The 23,883-nt window shown below is 42.3% G+C and overlaps 2 protein-coding genes across 5 annotated transcripts; both read left to right on the top strand.

Moving 5' to 3' along the window:
- The first annotated feature begins 652 nt into the window (after positions 1 to 652).
- Positions 653 to 12,262, top strand: spdl1 (spindle apparatus coiled-coil protein 1). Of its 2 annotated transcripts, none has more exons than XM_055926534.1 (12): positions 653 to 813; positions 1,804 to 1,971; positions 2,236 to 2,412; positions 3,130 to 3,324; positions 4,504 to 4,653; positions 4,760 to 4,858; positions 10,023 to 10,133; positions 10,271 to 10,411; positions 10,541 to 10,641; positions 10,822 to 11,009; positions 11,135 to 11,417; positions 12,005 to 12,262. In XM_055926534.1, the coding sequence occupies exons 2-12, from the start codon at positions 1,804 to 1,806 to the stop codon at positions 12,159 to 12,161; spliced, it is 1,770 nt and encodes a 589-aa protein (XP_055782509.1). In that variant the 5' UTR covers positions 653 to 813; the 3' UTR covers positions 12,162 to 12,262. The 2 variants fall into 2 exon arrangements, with proteins under 2 accessions (XP_055782509.1, XP_055782508.1); XM_055926533.1 differs by lacking the exon at positions 653 to 813 and adding an exon at positions 846 to 1,178.
- Positions 12,263 to 18,276: 6,014 nt separating this feature from the next.
- LOC129857870 (nucleotide exchange factor SIL1-like) lies at positions 18,277 to 23,377 on the top strand. 3 transcript variants are annotated; one of them, XM_055926530.1, is made up of 10 exons: positions 18,277 to 18,887; positions 19,217 to 19,333; positions 19,476 to 19,611; positions 19,712 to 19,808; positions 19,969 to 20,080; positions 20,216 to 20,398; positions 20,545 to 20,666; positions 20,797 to 20,893; positions 21,149 to 21,313; positions 21,415 to 23,377. In XM_055926530.1, the coding sequence occupies exons 1-10, from the start codon at positions 18,777 to 18,779 to the stop codon at positions 21,781 to 21,783; spliced, it is 1,509 nt and encodes a 502-aa protein (XP_055782505.1). In that variant the 5' UTR covers positions 18,277 to 18,776; the 3' UTR covers positions 21,784 to 23,377. The 3 variants fall into 3 exon arrangements, with proteins under 3 accessions (XP_055782505.1, XP_055782506.1, XP_055782507.1); XM_055926531.1 differs by having other exon boundaries at positions 18,278 to 18,887; positions 19,217 to 19,276; XM_055926532.1 differs by lacking the exon at positions 18,277 to 18,887 and having other exon boundaries at positions 18,897 to 19,276.
- The last annotated feature ends 506 nt before the right edge of the window (positions 23,378 to 23,883 follow it).

Genomic DNA, 23,883 nt, shown 5'->3' with positions numbered 1-23,883 from the left:
AGCGCGCCGGACCTCGGGCTAGGAGGTCTAGGGTTCGAGACCTGCTCCCTGCCTGTTTCATTACATTGGTGTCAGAAGTGATCGGACCTCGCATCCACGACAGTGCGTGTGCTTGGCCGGTGAGCGCGTTCCTGTAAGACGTAAAGTCGCAAGCTAGCGCGAGGACGCGCTCTTTGAAAGGAGGGAGTAGTGTAACGACCCTGGGTTTATAAGCGCGGAAATCGACTCTGCCGCTCGAGCATGCTTTTGCGGCACAGTCGATAGCGCGCCGGACCTCGGGCTAGGAGGTCGAGGGTTCGAGACCTGCTCCCTGCCTGTTTCATTACATTGGTGTCAGAAGTGATCGAAATATGCTATTAGCTGTTCTAAAAGTCGCTAAATGACGCCATCGCCTAATTTGCATAATTGGCCATGTGCTTGTAATTGTGATGGACGCTGTGAGACAAAAAGCGAGTAAAAAACACCGATTCTTGTTTTTTTTATGTTACAATTCCAACCCTCCTCCTTTAACCTCCTTTAACCTGGCTTGGGACGGGCAAAAGTGACCCAAAAGAGACACTCTGGCGGAGTTACTTAGTTTTTTATAAAACCATTTTTAAAAAAACGTTTTTTACATTTACAACCCACCCTGAATGTAAGCCAGGGCGGGATAAACCAGCAGCGGCTTCCCGCATGCGCGATTCATTTGCAGTCTGGACACGGAGGGGTGAACATCTCCTGCTCTGACTGCAGCGTGAGGACTGGGCCGCCTGTGAGTGATTTGGGACGGTCCCAAATCACCCACGGCAGCACCCGCTGAGAAGAGTAAGAACGGTACGTGTTTTCACGTCAGCGTCTCCAATAACACCAGAAAAAGTCGCTAGTCGCTTTTTTGAAAATGTGTCGCTAGAGGGGTCTGAATACTCGCTAAATATAGTGACTCGGTCGCTAAGTTGGAAACACTGCCTTGGTCACCACGCCCTTGTATAAATGCAGACCAACAGATCTCATTATCGCTCGCGATATTTGGCTGGCCAGAAAGTCTAAACTGGTTTCTTAGGAAGTCCAAACTCTGACGTCAGCTCATTGAACAGTCATTGGGCTGCAGGAAAATTCAAATCGTCTTGTGTAAGCGGTCGAAAACAACGACGATTTTAGTTGTGGTGGTTCTGTTCCCTTTTTTACTGCATGGTGGCAAGGTATGCTTACTAGCTAGCTAAATATGAAAAGTAATTTTCCAATAGCTTGCTAGTTATCCTCTTATGATCACATTTCCTAGGGTAACTGTATTTGTGCAATCAACAGTTAGCGTGCAACTTACGTTATCTAGGTAGTACTATGTCGTGCAAGTTTATTTAACGTACTTAGCTAGCTACAATAGCTAGCTCATATCAGGAGGAAAAAGCTTGCTAATGTTAGTGTTTATCAGTCGTATGCTGTATTGTACACTAGCAAAAGCAAGCATACAACGTTGCGTGTATACAATTGTTTTATCCCGTTTCGTGCCTACTGAATAGGACCCAATTACCGAGTCCAAGTTGTGGAACAGTAGTTATTTACATTCTTTATCCATTGTTTTCAACTAGGTTTAGTTCAGGGTTTGACTTTATTCCACCATTAGGCTAATAACTATATTTGTCATCCTTGTTTTTTGTGTTCATTTAATCAGATATGATCACAGAGTAGCCACATTCTTTACATAATTGAACAACTATTCCACCTAACCCCATATGAACCATCGCTGGACTTAAATGGGTGTCCCACAATCTCAATAAGTGCTCCAGTTAAGTTTCTCTCCTTTTTAATTCCCCTCAATTGTGAAAGATGTGTACTTCAGGAGACGATGAGATCCAGCGACTACAACGCAAGTTGAAGGAAGCAGACGATGCGCTGCAGAAAGCAGGCCAATATGGCCTTCAGCTGCTGGATGGGCAGCTGGATCTACAGAACAAACTGGAGGAGCAGCGGATAGAGATGACCAACGCTGTGGAGGTGATCATTCATACTGGGCAATGACTGACATCTCTAAAGACTGCTGTCTTCTTGACAGTTGATGAATAGGCTATGACAGTAGCAGTTTAACTTATTACAACATAAGACAACTGCTGTCCATAACAACTACTAATCATCCTTATATTTTATGACATGAATCTTGTTACAACTGATATTACAGTAATTTTGAGCAGGGTTTGGATGAGAACGCAGATGGAGTGGGTTGATGTTTGAGGTATGAATCTCTAGTGTGTGTATTCTCAGGTCCTGGAGCAGGAGAAATACTCCCTGCAGCGGGAAGTGGTGCTGAAAAGCCGTGTGCTGGACAGCCTGCGCTCCGACTACGACTCGATCAAGAGCCAACGGAGGCTGCAGTGGGAGCAACATGAATCCTTGCTGGAGAGGAATCACGCTATGGAGCTCAATGAGTGCAAGAACAAGGTTGGGGAGCCATTGATGTGGTTTTGGTTACCTGTACACCATTGACTGGGGGATATGCTGAATCTAGGCAAGGAAAAAATTGCATGCAACGCAGTGGTGGATAAAGTACCCAACTGTCATACTTGAGTCAAGGTCCCTTAATAGAAAATGACTCAAGTAAAAGTATTTGGTTTAAAATATATTTAAATATCAAAAGTAAGTGTGAATCATTTCAAATTCCTTATATTAAGCAAACCAGATGGCACCATTTTCTTGTTTTAATTTGACGGAAAGCCAGGGGCACTCAGATATAATTTACAAATAAATAATTTGTGTTTAGTGAGTCCGCCGGGTGATATGTGCGTGATTTTTGACTATTTTCCTGTCCTGCTAAGCATTCAAAATGTAACTAGTACTTTTGGGTGTCAAGGAAAATGTATGGAGTTAAAAGTACAATATTTTCTTAAGAAGTGTAGGGAAGTAAAAGTAGTCAAAAATATAAATAAAGTACAGATACCCCAAAAACTACTTTTGTAGTGCTTTAAAGTATTTTTACTTAAGTACTTTACACCACTGATGCAAAGGTACTTCTTTTGGGTGGAATTATGCACACTCAAGTCATCTCTGCTAATGATATACTTAATTAGGAGTTGTTGCCTTTGACACAATACTTATTTCTTGACAATACTATGTGTGCCCAGTCAATGTAGTGAATGGGGTATCTGTGTTTGGCTGTAGATGGAGAGAATGAGATCTGAACTGGATGAGGTGCAGCTGAGTGAGAAGCAGCTGAGGCATAAACTGGAGCTCCAGACAGAGACTCTGAGCATCAAGATGGAGGAGCTACGATCGTTCACGGGGCAGACTCATGAAACCCTGTCCACAGAGATGATGGAATTGCAGGTGGAGAGGATGGAGCTTGAGGCTGCTAAGGTGAGGACCCTACCACACTGTAAAGACAATCTCAGGAACCCAGGACTAAAATATTGCATCAGATGCTCAATTAAGTTCTGGAGTCAGATGTATGAGAAGATACTACCAAGACTAGCAAAGTCTCCATCCCCCTAAACGGAAGTTTTGGTCAAGTCTGTTGGCCAAATGTACCCTCTCTTCAGAAATTTGAAAGATGCGAACACCTGTGTAATCATGTTTTGGCAAAATTATCGTAATCGAAAAAATCTGCAAACTGGAAAAAAGCTCCTTAGTCGTCTGGTCCCACAGTCTGTTGACAGACGCTACGCTCCACGGCTGGGTGACATGTCCTAAAAATCACATTTCACTTTGTTTATTTAAAAAAAAATATATATTATATATTTGTATAAATATTTTCTCTAAGCTTTGTTGTAAAATACAATGCATTTCAAACAGTCAGCAATAATCAAATGAATTCAGGGCTTGTGAAATTATACCTCGGCTAAATTAAGCCTAAATAATAATGTAATTATTTCATCAAATTAGTTTAACCTGCTTTTTTGCAATAATCACTGATCTGGTTTTTAAGTCTGTCTATGAAAATGCCCTTTTTGTTACAAGTTTAACCGGAACCCTGCATAATGCACATTCACTTCTTGTTGCAGGCATTATAGAAAATTAACACAGGTATCAAAAACAATCTCTCAAACACAAGCCCACGTGCTAATGAGTAGTCAGCTAATCTCTATAGCGATCTTTATATTTCAAGTTTAGCCAACTTGCATCTATTTGCCAATCAATAAGGCAGAGCAGTTGTATTGTTATGAACACCGAATCAATATTCATTGATAGTCCCGTTTTAGTAGTGTCTGCTCTGTGCGCAACTTGAGCAGTTGAGACATTAAAAATGGTATCAATAGAAAGGATAACTTCTCCTCTATTACAGTAAAATAACCGCTTGTCAGAGAGGAAGCAGTGATCTCATCATTGTTGTTTGAGTGGCAGGGGAGGAGCTAATTTATTCTATATCAGGCCCAGCCCTACTCCGATTCCATCCGATGTTACATGCATCTGTACACGAGAGATTAGTATAGGCCCATAAAGACTCTGCTTTGTTTACTTTTATCTGATTTAAATCTCAGTTGACAATGATTGCATGTGGTACAGTATAGGTAGCCATTTTTGTTTCCGTCGACTCAGGCTACCTTGGAGCTGGCACTTCAGGAGGCCCAGTACAAAGAGCAGCAGCTGGAGCTGACCAACACAAACCTTCAGCGTCAACTGGAGAGAATCAGTGAGGAGAAAGAAGAGTGTGAGAGAGAAGCTGTCTCCTGCTTCAACACCTTGGAGGTAAATATCCTAATCTTCAGCAGTTTAGGATTGTGTATATCATGCATACATTGCACTAGTCATTCATGCTAAGGAAACGAATGTCTTCCCTTTTTGCTTGCTTTAGAAAGCCAGAGAGGCCAACCAAGATCTCCAGATTCAACTGGATCAGCTGTTGCAACAGGCACAAGATCCCAACAGCAAGGGAAATTCTTTATTTGGAGAGGTAGGTACTACATTGCCATCTGTCTCCGTAGCGTCTTTGAATGTGTTTCAAAGTTTTCACCACGTGCACAGGAGACAACACGTATAAAACAGTACAGTGAAAGTCTTACCTTGAGAGCTCTTTCCCAACAATATATCAATAATAGAATTAAAAACCTCAAGGACTATGATGGGAGTTAAATAAAATGAGAGTGCAAGAATATATACAGTAGGTCAGTGTCAGTACCTTTTTCAATGTGCTGGAGTGGTTGAGGTGGGTTTATACATATGACGTGACTGGTAGTAGGATTTACATTGTGAAAAGGAACTGGTAGCAGGAATATAAAAATACTTATGGCTACAGTATACAGTTGAAGTCAAAAGTTTATATACACCATAGCCAAATACATTTAAACTCAGTTTTTCACAATTCTTGACATTTTAATCCTAGTAAAAATGCCCTGTCTTAGGTCAGTTAGGATCACCACTTTATTTTAAGAATGTGAAATGTTAGAAAGGTAGTAGAGATTTATTTCAGCTTTTATTTCTTTCATCACATTCCCAGTGGGTCGGAAGTTTACATTAGAGGTCAACCGATGACCGTTAATCGGAATGGCCGATTTTAATTAGGGCCGATTTCAAGTTTTCATAACAATCGGATATCGGTATTTTTGTACACCGATTTGGCCAAGTTTTTTTCTTTACACCTTTATTTAACTAGGCAAGTCAGTTAAGAACACATTCTTATTTTCAATGATGGCCTAGGAACGGTGGGTTAACTGCCTTGTTCAGGGGCAGAACAACAGATTTTTACCTTGTCAGCTCGGGGATTCAATCTTGCAACCTTACGGTTAACTAGTCCAACGCTCTAACCACCTGCCTGTTACGCGAATGCAGTAAGAAGCCAAGGTAAGTTGGTAGCTAGCATTAAACCTATCTTATAAAAAACAATCAATCAATCATAATCACTAGTTAACTACACTTGGTTGATGATATTACTAGTTTATCTAGCGTGTCCTGCTTTGCATATAATCGATGCGGTGCGCATTCGCGAAAAAGGACTGTCGTTGCTCCAACGTGTACCTAACCATAAACATCAATGCCTTTTCTTAAAATCAATACACAAGTATATATATATATATTTTTTATCCCATTTTCTCCCCAATTTTCGTGGTATCCAATCGCTAGTAATTACTACCTTGTCTCTTCGCTACAACTCCCGTACGGGCTCGGGAGAGACGAAGGTCGAAAGCCATGCGTCCTCCGAAGCACAACCCAACCAGCCGTACTGCTTCTTAACACCGCGCGCCTCCAACCCGGAAGCCAGCCGCACCAATGCGTCGGAGGAAACACTGTGTACCTGGCCCCCTTGGCTGGCGCGCACTGCGCCCGGCCCGCCACAGGAGTCGCTGGAGCGCGATGAGACAAGGATATCCCTACCGGCCAAACCCTCCCTACCCCGGACGACGCTATGCCAATTGTGCGTCGCCCCACGGACCTCCCGGTCGCGGCCGGCTGCGACAGAGCCTGGGCGCGAACCCAGAGACTCTGGTGGCGCAGTTAGCACTGCGATGCAGTGCCCTAGACCACTGCGCCACCCGGGAGGCCAAGTATATATTTTTAAACCTGCATATTTAGTTAATATTGCCTGCTAACATGAATTTATTTTAACTAGGGAAATTGTGTCACTTCTCTTGCAACAGAGTCAGGGTATATGCAGCAGTTTGGGCCGCCTGGCTCGTTGCGAACTGTGTGAAGACTATTTCTTCCTAACAAAGACAGCCAACTTCGCCAAACGGGGGATGATTTAACAAAAGCGCATTTGCGAAAAAAGCACAATCGTTGCACGACTGTAACTAACCATAAACATCAATGGCTTTCTTAAAATCAATACACAGAAGTATATATTTTTAGACCTGCGTATTTAGCTAAAAGAAATCCAGGTTAGCAGGCAATATTAACCAGGTGAAATTGTGTCACTTCTCTTGCGTTCTTTGCACACAGAGTCAGGGTATATGCAACAATTTGGGCCGCCTGGCTCGTTGCGAACTAATTTGCCAGAATTTTACGTAATTATGACATAACATTGAAGGTTGTGCAATGTAACAGGAGTATTTAGACTTATGGATGGCACCCGTTAGATAAAATACGGAACAGTTCCGTATTTCACTGAAAGAATAAACGTTTTGTTTTCGAGATGATAGTTTCCGGATTTGACCATATTAATGACCTATTGCTCGTATTTCTGTGTGTTATTATGTTATAATTAAGTCTATGATTTGATAGCTGTCTGAGTGATGGTAGGCACCAGCAGTCTCGTAAGCATTCATTTAAACAGCACTTTCGTGCGTTTTGCCAGCAGCTCTTCGCAATGCTTCAAGCATTGCGCTGTTTATGACTTCAAGCCTATCAACTCCCGCCGTTAGGCTGGTGTAACCGATGTGAAATGGCTAGCTAGTTAGCGGGGTGCGTGCTAATAGCGTTTCAATCGTCACTCGCTCTGAGACTTGGAGTAGTTGTTCCCCTTGCTCTGCATGGGTAACGCTGCTTCGAGGGTGGTTGTTGTCGATGTGTTCCTGGTTCGAGCCCAGGTAGAAGCGAGGAGAGGGACGGAAGCTATACTGTTACACTGGCAATACTAAAGTGCCTATAAGAACATCCAATAGTCAAAGGTATATGAAATACAAATCATATAGAGAGAAATTGTCCTGAAATTGCTATAATAACTACAACCTAAAACTTCTTACCTGGGAATATTGAAGACTCATGTTAAAAGGAACCACCAGCTTTCATATGTTCTCATGTTCTGAGCAAGGAACTTAAACGTTAGCTTTTTTACATGGCACTTTTACTTTGTTCTCCAACACTTTGTTTTTGCATTATTTAAACCAAATTGAACATGTTTCATTATTTATTTGAGGCTAAATTGATTTTATTGATGTATTATATGAAGTTAAAATAAGTGTTCATTCAGTATTGTTGTAATTGTCATTATTACAAAAAATAAAATAAAAAATAGTAAGATTTTAATCGGTATCGGCCTTTTTGGGTCCTCCAATAATCGGTATCGGCGTTAAAATCATAATCGGTCGACCTCTAGTTTACATACACTCAATTTGTATTTGGTAGCATTGCCTTTAAATTGTTGCACTTGGGTCAAACGTTTCTACAAACTTCCCACAATAAGTTGGGTGAATTTTGACCCATTCCTCCTGACAGAGCTGGTGTAACTAAGTCAGGTTTGTAGGCCTCCTTGCTCGCGCACGCTTTTTCAGTTCTGCCCACACATTTTCTATGGGATTGAGGTCAGGGCTTTGTGATGGCCACTCTAATACCTTGACTTTGTTGTCATTGAGCCATTTTGCCACAACTTTGGAAGTATACTTGGGGTCGTTGTCCATTTGGAAGACCCCTTTGTGACCAAGCTTTAACTTCCTGACTGATCTATTAAGATGTTGCTTCAATATATCCACATTTTCCTCATGATGCCATCTATTTTGTGAAGTGCAACAGTCCCTCCTGCAGCAAAGCACCCCCACAACATGATGCTGCCACCCCCGCGCTTCACGGTTGAGATGGTGTTCTTCGGCTTGCAAGCATTCCCCTTTTTCCTCCAAACATAACGATGGCAGAACAGTTCTATTTTTGTTTCATCAGACCAGAGGACATTTCTCCAAAAAGTATGATCTTTGTCCCCATGTGCAGTTGCAAACCGTAGTCTGGCTTTTTTATGGCGGTTTTGGAGCAGTGTCTTCTTCCTTGCAGAGCGGCCTTTCAGGTTATGTCGATACAGGACTCGTTTTACTGTGGCTATAGATACTTTTGCACCTGTTTCCTCCAGCATCTTCACAAGGTCCTTTGCTGCTGTTCTGGGATTGATTTGCACTTTTCACACCAAAGTACGTTCATCTCTAGGAGACAAAACGCGTCTCTTTCCTGAGCGGTATGGCGGCTGCGTGGTCCCATGGTGTTTATACTTGCGTACTATTGTTTGTACAGATGAGCGTGGTACCGTCAGGCGTTTGGAAAATGCTCCCTATGATAAACCAGACTTTTTTTTTTCTTTTTTCTGAGGTCTTGGTTGATTTCTTTTGATTTTCCCCATGAAGTTCAGCAAGAGGCACTGAGTTTGGAGGTAGGCCTTGAAATACATCCACAGGTACACCTCCAATAGGCTAATTGACATCATTTGATTCAATCAGAAGCTTCTAAAGCTATGACACCATTTTCTGGAATTTTCCACGCTGTTTAAAGGCACAGTCAATTTAATGTATATAAACTTCTGACCCACTGGAATTGTGATACAGTGAAATAATCTGTCTGTAAACAATTGTTGGAAAATGACTTGCCATGCACAAAGTAGATGTCCTAACTGACTTGCCAAAACTATAGTTTGTTATCAAGAAATTTGTGGAGTGGTTGAAAACGAGTATTAATGACTCCAACCAAAGTGTATGTAAACTTCTGACTTCAACTGTATACTAGTAGTAATATATATGTGTAAACAAGAGTAATAGTAACCAGTAGCAGGATAAATGTAAATCAGTGTAAAGGAGTAATCTAATCCTAAATCATTTTACCAGTAGTGTAGGTTGTCTGAGTGTAGGGACTTGTGGATTGCCATAGAGTCAGTGTGGATAGTCTGAGAGAGAGAGGGTAGTAGTTGTTAGCCACTTAAGTCTTATGGCCAGGGGCTAGAAGCTTTTTAGGAGTGTTTGTCTGAGCTGGTACCGCCTGCAGGATGGGAGCCCTGAGAACAGTCCATGTCTTGGGTGGCTGGAATCTTTTAGCAATTTTTCGGGCCTTTCTCAGACACCGCCTGGCATGTACTTCCTAGATGGCTGGGACCTCACCCCCAGTGATGCCTCGGTAGGGCTTTCTGGGGCGGGCGGTGCAGTTGCCATACCAAACGGTGATACAACCAGTCTCGATGCTCTCAATGATGCAGCTGTAAAAGTTGCTGAGGATCTGAGGGGCCATGCCAAATCTTTTCAGCCTCCCAAAGGAGAAGAGGTGTTGCCGTGCCTTCTTCACGGCTGTTCTGGTGTCAGAGGGCCTTGTTAAGTCCTCGTGATGTGGACACCAAGGAACTTGAAGCTCTTGACCCTCTCCACTGTGGCCCCGTGGCTTGGGGTGTGCACCCTCCTCCCCGTTCTGTGTTATAGAACCTCTTGATTTATTTTTAGCTTGAAGACAAACGAGCAGAGATGGAGAGACAGCTGATCAGTATGAAAGTACAGCACCAATCCCTTCTGAAGCAGCATGCCTTCTCCAAACAACAGCTCCATCGTATGAAGGTACGATTTTTTTTAAAGTACACATTTTAAAAAGTATTTGTATGTTTTAACTCAATCACCTAATGACAATGTGAGACTGAACCCGAGGTAGACTTGGGATTCATTAATGTGCGTTTCCCTCATGCTTGATCCTCCAGGTTCAGATAGCCACGCTCATGCAACTGCAAGGCTCTAGGGCAGATCCTGCCCAGCTGGAGCGCCTGCAGTCGATGCTCTCAGAGAAGAACAGTGAGATACAAGCCCTCATGATAAAACTACGTCGCCTGGAGAAAGTGGAGGTGAAGGCCGTTTGTTGTCATTTCAACTAAAATCCTGAACACTACAACATGTTATAGGGCAACAGATTCACACTGTATGAAGTGAATGTTGTGCAGTTGTCACAATTGTTGGTTACTGTGTCTATGCAGATGACATTGAAGGCACAGCCCTCTTCAGCCCCAGTGGAAACAGACAGTGGTGATGGGACATACTACACTGACCTTCTGAAAATGCAACTTTCAAACTCTGCGTGAGTTATAGCTTGATTTAGGGCACAGTCAGTATTTACATGCTGGGTGGGTGATGACCATCAGTTTGCCCATAAACATTCCACATTTAAAGTTTGGCTTACAAATGTTGAGATTAACCAAATTGGAACTGCCGTACCTGCATCAGTGTTTGATTTGTGTGTGTGTGTGTGTGTGTGTAGGAAGGATGCAGAGCGACTGGGGGATGAGTTGTCCATGCAAAGGATGAAGTCACTCTCTGAGAGTCAAAGAGCACTGGAGCTGGAGAGGAAGCTTTTCAGTGCAGAGAGGGCCCACAAACAGAGCCAGAGTGACAACATCAAGCTGCAAGTCAAAGTGGAAGAGCTCCGGTTGAAATATGAGCCCAATGGTAAATTAGCCCATATAGTGACATCCACTTGATCACAGTTGCAGTGATACATATATATATATATATATATATAAAAAAGGTGACATTAGGTAAGAGAGATTAAATAAATCTTATGTTGTCTTTAGAGGTGAATAAAAAACATATTCAGAAGCGCAAGCGCGAGAAGCTCCCTGTAGACATTCCGAACAACATCCCAGAGGTGAAGAAAGAGGAGCCCATGGTGCTGGAGCTCCCCAAGCACATGAAAGAGGAAATGGAAGCAGAGGCCCACCCTTCTACGGAGGAGAGGCTCATCGTTACCCCTCTGCAGCCCCCCAACAACCCCAAGCCTAACTCTGCCTTGACCCGAGACAGCAAGTGTGTGCACATCTGCGAGGAGCCCCCAACCACTATCCCCAACCCTCCCAGGTCAGTGTCCCCATGGTCCTTCAGACTCCTGTCCTCTTCCACTGTGTCAACGTCAGTTTCTTTGTTTTCCTCTTCCTGGGCTTTGTTTGGGCTCTCACCACTAGTCCACTATTGCCTACCCTTCTCTTGCCTTTTGGGAGGGCTGTCACAGGGAATAGTATTATACTTTCTGTGACATTTTTCCTACAAAGCTGACTGCCTGGATCAAGGCTAGAATTGCTGTTAGGTGAACACAGTTGTAACTTACTGTACCATGAGTCAGTGTGTTGATCTTCCTTTCCATGTATTTGATGCATGTAAATGTAGTTACTAACAATGGTTTACAGTCTGCTGCCAGTAGGAACCGTTTCAACTATGTTGATCCTTGTCTTAGCACTTTTTGAAATTAATAAAACATGTAGAGTTAAACTGTTTACTTTAAATCTAAATGGATTGATTGACTGGTGTACCACGTAGGCCTAGAACATTTCTTTGTAAATTAATCCTTCATATTTTACTAGAAATGATAACAACAGGGTTGTAAATGTCATCTGTATGGCTTTGGATTTGGCAACACCTTTATACAAATGGAATGGTTTGCCTTTTAGGTCTCCCTCAGCTGACTGTAAAACCATGACTGAGGAGCTGGAGATGGAGAAAGAAGGTGAAGAGAACAGAAGGGATGAAAAGAAAAAGCTGAAATCTCAAGAAGTCATCCATGTTACCTCGCAAAAAACACTGGAAAACCAATGTGCTCAGCAGTAGACAATGAAGTCTACACTTTTTATATTCCTTCGATCAAATACTAACATTAGAGTATATTTAAAATGTTTGTTAATACATTAATAAAATGAAGACCATATGGATTTCCGTCTGATAAATTATTTTATATTCTAATAGTGTTTTAAATTACAGAATTGGTCAGGAGATATGAATTGTATCAAATTAGTCTCTGCTTTTTTTGTTTAAAATATTATGCGCCAGAGTGCCACCCCAGAGTGGACCAATGTGATATTTGGCAATGTCTAATGATTTTTTTGAGGTCCATGTTTGTGGGTTATATTTTGGTATGATATTATCGGAGGTAGCAAAATGTGGTTATTAATGTTATGACAGCTATGCGCTTAGTTGGGCCAACTGGATTGATGGTATGAAATGTTATAAGATGGCAATCTTCTCAAAACAAGGTATTGATGTGTTATTAACTTCAATATACAACACACAAGAAGATATGGTATTGACATCTCTATGGGCCCACTGGAGGGGTCAAAGGTCATACATGTATGCATTTTATGGGTATAAAATTGCATCCACCATTTGAAAATACTCAACTGGGTGAGACATTCCTATGCTTTGACGGATCACATGATTCCATCAGGAGAGATCAGACAAATAATTATAGTCGTGAGCAAACTTTCCATACTGTAGGGAGCAGTAAATCGCCTGCCTTAGATTTATACCTGTTCAAACACTCTAGGTGGCAGTATGCACCCTTTAAGTTTGTTTGCCAATTTGTAGAAGAAAATGGACCACTTTGAAATGGAGATTATATGAAGGTAAGTCAATCTGGAAAATTTCAAAAAAGTTTCTTCAAGTGCAGTCGCAAAAAACCATAAAGCGCTATGATGAAACTGGCTCTCATGAGGATCGCCACAGGAAAGGAAGACCCAGAGTTACCTCTGCTGCAGAGGATAAGTTCATTAGAGTTACCAGCCTCAAAAATCGGCCATTAGCTGCACCTCAGATTGCAGCTGAAATAAATGCTTCACAGAGTTCAAGTAACAGACACATCTCAACATCAACTGTTCAGAGGAGACTGTGTGAATTAGGCCTTCATGGTCGAATTGCTGCAAAGAAACCACTACTAAAGGACACCAATAATAAGAAGAGACTTGCTTGGGCCAAGACACACAAGCAAAAGACATTAGACCGGTGGAAATGTGTCCTTTGGTCTGAGATTTTTGGTTCCAACTGCCGCGTCACTGTGAGATGCAGAGTAAGTGAACAGATGATATCTGCATGTGTGATTCCCACCGTGAAGCATGGAGGAGGAGATGTGATGGTGTGGGGGTGCTTAGCTGGTGACACTGTCAGTGATTTAGTTCGAATTCAAGGCACACTTGTATCAGCGTGTCTACCACAGCATTTTGCAGCGATACGCTAGCCCATCTGGTTTGCGCTTAGTGGGACAATCATTTGTTTTTCAACAGGACAGTGACCCAACACAGATCCAGGCTGTGTAGGGCTATTTGACCAAGAATGAGAGTGATGGAGTGCTGCATCAGATGACCTGGCCTCCACAATCATCCAACCTCAACCCAATTGAGATGGTTTGGGATAAGTTGGACAGCAGAGTGAAGGAAAAGCAGCCAACAAGTGCTCAGCACATGTGGGAACTCCTTCAAGACTGTTGGATAAGCATTCCAGGTGACTACCTCATGAAGCTGGTTGAGAGAATGCCAAGAGTGTTCAAAGCTGTCATCAAGGCAAAGGGTGGCAACTTTGAAAATCTAAAATATATTTTGATTTGTTTAACACTTTTTTTGGTTACTACATGATTCCATATGTGTTATTTCATAGTCTTGATGTCTTCACTATTATTCTACAATGCAGAAAAATTGTAAAAATAAAGAAAAACCATTGAATGAGTAGGTGTGTCCAAACTTTTGAGTGGTACGGTTGATCATTGGGCGCTGCCCGTGCACTCACAGACGCCATAATGGGAGATATAGTGCATTCGGAAAGTATTCAGACCCCTTGATGTTTTCCACATTTTGTTACGTTACAGCCTTGTTCTAAAATGTATTAAATACATGTTTTTCCTCATCAATCTTAACACATTACCCATAATGAAAACGTGAAAACTGTTTTTTTGCTTACATAAGTATTCACTTTTCACTATGAGACTCGAAATTGAGCTCAGGTGCATCCTGTTTCCATTGATCATCCTTGAGATGTTTCTACAACTTGATTGGAGTCCACTTGTGGTAAATTCAAATGATTGGACGTGATTTGGAAAGGCACACACCTGTCTATATAAGGCCCCAGCGTGCATGTCAGAGCAAAAACCAAGCGATGAGGTTGAAGGAATTGTCCGTGGAGCTCTGAGACAGGATTGGCCGAGGCACATATCTGGAGAAGGGTACCAATTTTTTTTTGCAGCATTGAAGGTCCCCAAGAACATAGTAGCCTCCGTCATTCTTAAATGGAAAAAGTTAGAGAGCTGGCCGCTCGGCCAAACTGAGCAATCGGGGGAGAAGGGCCTTGGTCAGGGAGGTGACCAAGAACCCGATGGTCACTCTAACATAGCTCCAGAGTTGCTCTGTGGAGATAGGAGAACCTTTCAGAAGGACAACCATCTCTGCAGCACTCCACCAATCAGTCCTATACGGTAGAATGGCCAGACGGAAGCCACTCTTTAGTAAAAGGCACATGACAGCCCACTTAGAGTTTGCCAAAAGGCACCTAAAGGACTCTCAGACCATGAGAAACAAGATTCTCTGGTCTGATGAAACCAAGATTGAACTCTTTGGCCTGAATGCGAAGTGTCACGTCTGAAAGAAACCTGGCACCATCCCTACGGGGAAGCATGGTGGTGGCAGCATCATGCTGTGGGCTGTTTTTCAGCGGCGGGGACTGGGAGAAAAGATGAAGATCGAGAGAAAGATGAACGGAGAAAAGTGCAGAGAGATCCTTAATGAAAACCTGATCCAGAGCGAGCACTCGGGACCTCAGACTGGGGCGAAGGTTCACCTTCCAACAGGACAACAACCCTAAGCACACAGCCAAGACAATGCAGGAGTGGCTTTCGGACAAGTCTCTGAATGTTCTTGAGTGGCCCAGCCAGAGCCCGGACTTGAACCCGATCGAACATATCTGGAGCGACCTGAAAATAGCTGTGCTGTCCAACCTGACCAACCTGACAGAGCTTGAGAAGATCTGCAGAGAAGAATGGGAGAAACTCCCCAAATACAGGTGTGCCAAGCTTGTAGCGAGTCAGATTCGAGTCACAAATATAATGACTTGCAACTCGACTTTGACTTTAACGCCAATGACTTGTGACTTGACTTGGACTTGAGCCTTATGACTCGACCTGACTTGATACCCTCGCCAAGCCCAAATATTAAAAATTATGCTATTAAAAAAAGTGTGCAGCGCATCAACTCTTCATTTAACGGATTACAGTTTGAATCGGACAGCAGCCAATCAAATTGTGCCAGCAGAGAAAAAGTTGTGCGTGGCAGTGCAGAGGAACGTCGGCGGGTGAATTCAGATGGAGCCCTTGGAAAGATGATAACCAAAATTATTTTGGGGGGGTCTAAAGACGACTGCTGTATCAACAAAAAATGGATTCCAACTTGCAAAACATGCGGGAAGAAAATTACAGACAATTTCCAACTTTGTTCGACATTTGAAGCTGCACAAAGAACGGTAAGTCGTGGCTAATATAGCCGACAGCTATATATTTGATTACTTTACTAGTGTAACATGTAGGCTAGCGTAAAGTTAAATCAATGATCCTCCACACAGTTAGTCAGTGTGGGAATGTGATCATTGCACCCATGATTGAGCTACAACTGGCTAGGCAGTTGGTAGCCTAAATCCTGCCTGATGTTACTGCTGTTCCTAAAACCATTGACATACATTAGCCTACTGTAACCACACACAGAGAGAGAGAGAGAGAGAGAGAGAGAGAGAGAGAGAGAGAGAGAGAGAGAGAGAGAGAGAGAGAGAGAGAGAGAGAGTGTGTGTGTGTGGGGTTGGGCTGGCGATTGTGTACAAGCCTACATCGCCCGATTGTGGCCCATAGCGATCCTCGATAGTCGATCACTATCGAGGATCCCAGGAGTGGGAGTGCACAACTGAGCAAGAGGACAAGTACATTAGAGTGTCTAGTTTGAGAAACGGACACCTAACAAGTCCTCAAATGGCAGCTTCATTAAATACTACACACAAAATAACAGTCTCAACGTCAACAGTGAAGAGGTGTCTCCGGGATGCTGGCCTTCTAGGCAAGGTGCCTCTGTCCAGTGTCTGTGTTCTTTTGCCCATCTTAATCTTTTATTTTTATTGGCCAGTCTGAGTTAAGGCTTTTTTCCTTTGCAACTCTGCCTAGAAGGCCAGCATCCCGGATATATTCTATATATATAATATATATTCCGGATATATTCTTTCTATCCCCGCCTCTTCACTGTTGACGTTGAGACTGGTGTTTTGTGGGTAGTATTTAATGAAGCTGCCATTTGAGGACTTGTCATTATGGGGTATTGTGTGTGGGATGATGAGGGGAAAAAACAATTTAATACATTTTAGAATAGGTTTGTAACGTAACAATGTTGAAAAGTCAAGGGGTCTGAATACTTTCAGAATACACTGAATGTAAAAAAACATTTGGAACACCTGCTCTTTCCATGACATATATTGACCAGGTGAAAGCTATGACCCCTTAGTTATGTTACTTGTTAAATCCACTTCAATCAGTGTAGATGAAGTGGAGGAGACCGGTTAAAGAAGGATTTTTAAGCTTCGAGACAACTGAGACATGGATTGTGTATGTGCCATTCAGAGGCTGAATGGGCAAGACAAAATATTTATAAGTGCCTTATGGTAGTAGGTGCCAGGCGCACAGGTTTGAGTGTGTCAAGAACTGCAACACTGCTGGGTTTTTTACACTCAACATTGTCCCTTGTGTATCAAGAATGGTCCACCACCCAAAGGACATCCAGCCAAGTTGACACAACTGTGGGAAGCATCCCTGTGGAATGCTTTCGACACCTTGTAGAGTCCATGCCCCGACAAATTGAGACTGCTCTGAGGGCAAAAGGGGGTGCAACTCAATATTAGGAAGGTGTTCCAAATGCTTTGTACACTCAGTGTATAAAGATGATATCTCTATCACTATGCTCAAAATGGAGATGGCATCAACGGCGCTGACCGTGCGCTCAAGCCGTAATGGGACAGATACTATGATGCAACGTATATGTATGAAACCAAAAATTACTCCTGAAATATAACAGAATTAGGAATTAGAATATTTGAATGGAGTTAAATCTTCAATAGGGTTAAAGTTTAGCCATCTCGGTCAGGGAGTTGGTCAACCATGGTTTGCCAGTGCTATGATAAGATATTGTGTAAAATAATGAATTTTAGTAATTTATCTGCGCTGTATGCTTGTTAGCTAGCCAGACAGTTTTAGAGGAATGATTCCATAACGTTTTTTAATTAACTGCCAATATGCTAACATTACATTCAAACAATGCAGCCAATCCACAGACATACACTGGCTAAGATCAGTTGATGATAGGACTTAGACAAGTTGTAAATGCAACAAGTACTGACATAATATCACTTACAACTTTCCAAGAAAACAAAAATGTTGACATTTATGGTCTATTTACATATATTTTAGAGGCTATTTATACAGAAAATGTGTATAAAACCCTTAAACTTTATTTATAATTATATGACAGTATTTTAAGGTGACAATAATAATATTACACCACTTCTGATATCACATGCCTAACTTTTATTTTCCTGCATAAGTAAAATCAGGATTATGCCTCTTCTGCACTTCATTACAATTAAGACTGGTTTGGATTTCTCCCTGACCAATATGGCTGCCATTTTGATACCATTCTGGAACCTTGATTGATGCTGTCTTCAAAACGACTGGCATCTCGGAAATCTCAGCCTTCAGTGCCTTCACCTGGGAAAAATCTTTTTGAACTGTCATCCAACTCGAAAATCCAAGTCAGAAACTCTGGCATCTTTCAAGAGCTCCGAATTTCTGACTTGAAGATACATGACGTCATGACCTCGTTTTTTTCAGAGTTCCCAGTTGTCTTGAAAGCACCACCCCTTGTCTTGAACGCACCATCAATAGGATGTCTATGGCCTTTTCTCTATCAAATTTGCTCAACTTACTAAACAGGTTAGGACAATTAACGTAGCAAGTTAGGAGACTGAGTATGTTCTCCTAAAATGCTACGAAAATCACTTTGTACGAAGTGGCGAGAAAAGAGCCCGTCCCCAGGTAGGATACACTTGTGCTTCCTCGCCATAAGAAGGCTATCGAGGAGGGGAGGACCGTCTTCATTAGCCAACTACACTCCTCGACCACGGTTGCCGGGTCACAGAGGAGAGAGGACGGACTTTTGCCCAAAGGAAAAAATCCCTATGAGAAATGTCATGTAATTGCTTCACAGGGATCATACAGGGGAATCTCCATTAGCCAATCCGATTGCATATAATGTGAAGACAAGGTACACGCTTTTAAATATGATTGGCTTCCGGTCGTGAAGACAAGTATTGTGGGAGTGGTCTAATTGCTGAAAAGTATGAGAGATATTAGAGAAAGATAGGAATCCCATTGGACAATGAATGGAGGTACGTCAACGCCCCACCAAGCAGACTGTCGACCGCGTTTACGTTGTCATCCTGCGTCACTTGGTTGTTAAGACAATCGTCACGCAATCTCTTCTCAAAATCAGGGTATGAGTCGACTAATCTTGTAATTTTGTAGTTCTTGTTCACTAAATTCATGCTAATGTTGGGTTTTTGAGCTAGCACCCAATTGACTCCCAATTACTTGCCTTGTCCCAGAATGCATTGTGCACAATGGACATTAATGCAAATCAAATAGAGTTTTCCATCTCCTCCAAAGTATCTCTGGGCGCATCAACGTTACACGTCCATGCTGACATCTGGAATGGTGCAGTTGGGTATATAAATAGTGCAGTGCGTCGAAGTACTCATGAATTGTATTGATTACCCTTTGCTGTGTCATATCAATATTGCCACTAATACATTAGTTGTGTTAGCCTACAGCCAGTATGTTGATCGGATGCCGGAGAAGAGGACGTCAATCCACCGGACTGAAGGTAGCGCTCATGCTCTTAGTATTCAGTTGTCAATTGCTCCATGTTCTCAGCGAAAAAGTGAGTAATGATGAATTAAATAATTATTTACCTATACTAATTGTTATACTACTGTATAAATATAATGTAAAACAGTTTGTGTAGCCTAGCTGATTATGATAAGCCTGTACAGGTGTCTGATACAATACCCTTTGCCCTATAGACTCCCTCTGCTATGACTGTCGTGGAGAGCCCTGAGGCCAGCCTGGAGGGTGAGGAGGATGCCCACGTGGAAGAGGGAGATTCTGAGGATTTGGATGTATTCCATCCAACAGATAAGTGGAAGACTCTCAAATCAGGTGATTGCTTTGCTAAAGCAGAAACGCACATGTGTCTGTTGTACACGGTAGTGTACCGGAGATTCAAAGGTATTCACTGTACACTTTTGGCATTGTTCAGGTCTTGGGGTCCCAAGGGGCTTTGACCTTCAGACTGGACAGAGGGAGGTCAAACTTGGGGAACACCAGACTCTTAAATACCAGATAGATGGACAAAGGTATGAGCTGAGGATCCTATTGACATTTTTATATCAACCATATGAAACACCATCTGAACATGTTGCCATATAGCTATTGTACGTTAGATGGCCACACACACTACTATGTTTGCTTGAGATTACATCAGACTCACTACAGTCTTTGCTCTCTGTGAGTCAGACAGGGGAAGGAGAACACACAGGGCCCATCCGTCAGCGCTGAGGAGCTGAAGAAGGCTTTGAAAAATATCAAAGAAGGAGTGGATCCCAAAACCAGTGACAAAGAAGAGAAGGTTTGCCCTGATTTGACGGGTCTGTAGTTTCTTATCACAGTGGAAACAAGCAGCTGTGATAAGAGCCTAATGCATCTGTGATCCCATCTGTCTTTGATTGTTATCTTGGTCCCAAACCTGTGTGTATGTGTTCAGGAGGCTCTCAGGGCCCAGTTTCATCCCATGGATGAGCTGAAAAAAGACATGGTCAGGCTAGACATGCTGATGGAGTCAGACTTCCAGATTATGAGCAGACTGGTGTCCCAATTCAACAGCTCTAACGCCACTGTGGAGGAGAAGGTTAAAGCTCTACATGACTTAGAGTACCTTGTTCATCAGGTGAGGCCCCCCAAGCATATATCAGTTCAGGGAGGTGGGATTTTTTTGTATATATTAATAGTCGAGGAGAAACAACACCTCAACTTTCATTTGATTGTAGTAATGGAGTTATAATTACAGTTTCCTTTCTTGTTATGTCTTTTCAGGTGGACAATGCACAGAACCTGGCATCTAGCGGAGGGTTGAAGCTTGTAGTTGATGCATTGAACAGCACAGACTATCGACTTCAAGAGAGTGCTTCTTTCGTTCTGGGATCAGCTCTATCAAGGTATAGCAGTCTCCATTAACCCATTCCAATTGAAGAATTGTAAATACCAGCCAAAAGACAGCCTGTTTTTGTTTGTATTTGTGTGTGTGCGGTCGGTCAGTAACATTATCATTCACTATATTCTTTCTAGTAACCCGGTGGTGCAGGTGGAGGCAGTTGAAAGTGGTACCATTCAGAAGCTGTTAATGTTACTTGCCACTCCACGACCCATGTCTGTTAAAAAGAGGGCAAGTCCTGTTCCCACATTATAAAATCCACTCATAATACATTTTTATTTTAGAATCAGTCCAGTATAACTAGCAGGATTAATAGTCAAGTCTTTAGCAGAGACACTCGGTGGTTTTCTATTTAAAGCTGCGAGGTTTCATCACATATCTTCAATTATGTTTTAGAATCTGAACAGAATTTAGCTCTGACAATCACTTGTAAATCATCATTCTCTTCCTGGCACTTAACTAAGGCTAATGTTTGTCTGTATACAGGCGTTGTTTGCTGTGGCCTCTTTGCTACGTCACTGCCCCTTGGCCCAAAGCCACTTCCTGAAGCTGGGTGGGCTGCAAGTGTTGGGGGATATTTTCCGAGCATCTGGAGGTGGGGCTCTCCGTGTGAGGATTGTAACCATACTCTATGACATGATCAACGAAAAGGTGAGGGGTGCTCTTTATGAAAACCTTGCCAATAATACAAGGCTAGTCTTGTGAAATGAAATTTATGTTTGATATTAACTGAATGGCATTCTCTATTCTAGGAGCTGATCTCTCAGACTGGACTTGACCCCATCCCAGATGCATCTCACAATGAGCGTTTGCGGCAGTATGCGCAGGTCTCCCTCCAGCCACTTTTGGCAGAGCAAGGCTGGTGCAGTCTGGTACCTGAACTGTTGGCCTCCCCAGAGCACGATTGGAAGGAAAAGGCCCTGAGAACTATCCTGGCCATGATGCCTCACTGCCAGACTCAGTATCGAAAGGATTACGCCCTGTCTTCCTCCCTCAGCGCCCTACAGGAGCAGTACCAGGAGCTGGTGCTCACAGAGCAGGTCCTCGGTGACGAGGATGGATACTTTGGGGAGATTCTGGCTCTGTTGGAGACAGTGGTGCTGAAACTGAAACAAGTGTAGGGCTGGGTGAAAACCCTTATCAAAGGACAATTACAGAAATGCATTCTAGTTTTGCGGCTGTGTTATAGGATCACACATTTGCAAATGACAAGGTTGCCTTTCGGTTGCTTAGCCTTCCTTGCACCTTTTTTCTTCATCTGCGATACAAGCCAAGGCACGATGCGTCTCAAAATAAGGCTCTCCAGTCCTCCTTGAGGAATGCATTCAGCTGGGCTAAAATACAGTATTTCTCCTTATATGGCATTTGTGTTCCTTGTTCAGTGTGCTCCATCTATCTTGTTAGTGGATTGTCCACTGTGAGACTAGTGTGCCTAGTCAGTGCCTGCTGTAAGCAGTAATGAAATCTGAGCTATTTCCTTATGCTATTAGGTTTCTTGAGAGACTGTACAGGTTGATGTTTTGTCATTTTATTAGTCTAAAGTTTTCCACAGATTTGGAAAGCCAATGTCCAGTCAGTGATACTCTTTGCACTGCATCATTCCGGCAGGAAGGAAAGGTATCCAGAGAGAATTCTTTGTGCCTCACACATGCCTGCATGCTTGACCAGGACTTGCTTGTGTTTGAGCCTGTCAAAAAGAGATGTGTTCTGTAAACTGCTTAAAATAGAAGGTTCAAATATGGCACCTTCATTTCCAAAAGGCATGATTGAATGTAAAATGGTAAACAGAAACTTTGAGAATTATTGCACATAATATTGAGTCCAGCTCTCAAATACACACAATTTATTCTAATAATTTGAAATGTCTTAACTAAGTTATTTGTTTACTATGTATTTTGTTTACTTGTTTGATAAGAATAAATCCGTTGGGTAAAGGCACTGTTAATAATCTGCCTTTAACGAGACTTTAAAATAATATTTTACAAACCCTATCTAGATCTAGCCACCCACTGTAAGATGGGTGTGTAAGAGGCACATCTCCTTATCTGTTTTTAGAACAAGGTCACGAAGTTACCTCACCAAAACTGTGGTGAAGTTGGGAGGTCAGTGTCATTGATTCGAGGTGCACCTGCGCCATCTTATTTGTTCATGTTTCTGGTTAATATTTTCTTATTGATGTAATAATGCCCAACCTTTCTGTTTTGTCTGTCTCCACTTTGCCATTTTTTGCTAGTGACTGAAGTGGCTCAATGACTGCATCAATCTTTGATATTCTATAAGGAATCATTCTCTTTCAGAAACTATTTACAGTAAGTAAATAACCTCACTTTTGTGCTTTATACTTACATCTTTAGCCCATAATAGGACATGTATAGCCTATAGTAGGATAGAATTGTTCCTATTATACCTATCAAATGTATTTACAGAAGGTAAATATCCTTGTGCTTTATACTTACTTACAGTACCAGTCAAAAGTTTGGACACACCTACTCATGCCAGGGTTTTTTCTTTATTTTTACTATTTTCTACATTGTAGAATAATAGTGAAGACAGTAACCAAAAAACAGTTAAACAAATCAATCTATTTCATATGTGAGATTATTCAAAGTAGTCACTCTTTACCTTGACAGCTTTGCACACTCTTGGCATTCTCTCAACTAGCTTCACGAGGTAGTCACCTGGAATGCATTTCAATTAACAGGTGTGTCGCCATTAGTTAATTTCTGGAATTTCTTTACTTAATTTGTTTGAGCCAATCGGTTGTGTTGTGACAAGGGGGGGGGGGGGGGGGGGGGCAGAAGATAACCTTATTTGGTAAAAGACCAAGTGCATATTATGGCAAGAAGAGCTCAAATAAGCAAAGAGAAACGACAGTCCATCATTACTTGAAGGTCATCATTACAGATAGGCCAGTCAATTTGGAAAATGTCAAGAACTTTGAAAGTTTCTTCAAGTGCAGTCGCAAAAACCATCAAGCGCTAAGTTGAAACTGGCTCTTGTGAGGACCGGGACAGGAATGGAAGACCCAGAGTCTGCTGGGTCTCTGCTGCAGAGGATAAGTTCATTAGAGTTACCAGCCTCAGAAATTGCAGCCCAAATAAATGCTTCACAGAGTTCAAGTAACCGACACATCTCAACTGTTCAGAAGAGACACTGAATCAGGCCTTCGTTGTTGAATTGCTGAAAAGAAACCACTACTAAAGGACACCAAAAAGAAGAGA

This window comes from Salvelinus fontinalis, chromosome 6 (genome assembly GCF_029448725.1).
Source record: "Salvelinus fontinalis isolate EN_2023a chromosome 6, ASM2944872v1, whole genome shotgun sequence".
NCBI classification, from domain to species: Eukaryota; Metazoa; Chordata; class Actinopteri; order Salmoniformes; family Salmonidae; genus Salvelinus; species Salvelinus fontinalis.
This window is presented reverse-complemented; position numbering and strand designations above follow the sequence as displayed.

Bases quoted from the DNA above. Each gene is read 5' to 3' on its own strand.
- spdl1 (XM_055926534.1), top strand. From the start codon at position 1,804: ATGTGTACTTCAGGAGACGATGAGATCCAGCGACTACAACGCAAGTTG. The intron at 1,972-2,235 runs GTGATCATTCAT...GTGTATTCTCAG, and splicing joins AGATGACCAACGCTGTGGAG to GTCCTGGAGCAGGAGAAATA. The intron at 4,654-4,759 runs GTAAATATCCTA...TGCTTGCTTTAG, and splicing joins CCTGCTTCAACACCTTGGAG to AAAGCCAGAGAGGCCAACCA.
- LOC129857870 (XM_055926530.1), top strand. From the start codon at position 18,777: ATGGAGGTACGTCAACGCCCCACCAAGCAGACTGTCGACCGCGTTTAC. The intron at 18,888-19,216 runs GTATGAGTCGAC...TAGTTGTGTTAG, and splicing joins AATCTCTTCTCAAAATCAGG to CCTACAGCCAGTATGTTGAT. The intron at 19,809-19,968 runs GTATGAGCTGAG...TCTGTGAGTCAG, and splicing joins TACCAGATAGATGGACAAAG to ACAGGGGAAGGAGAACACAC.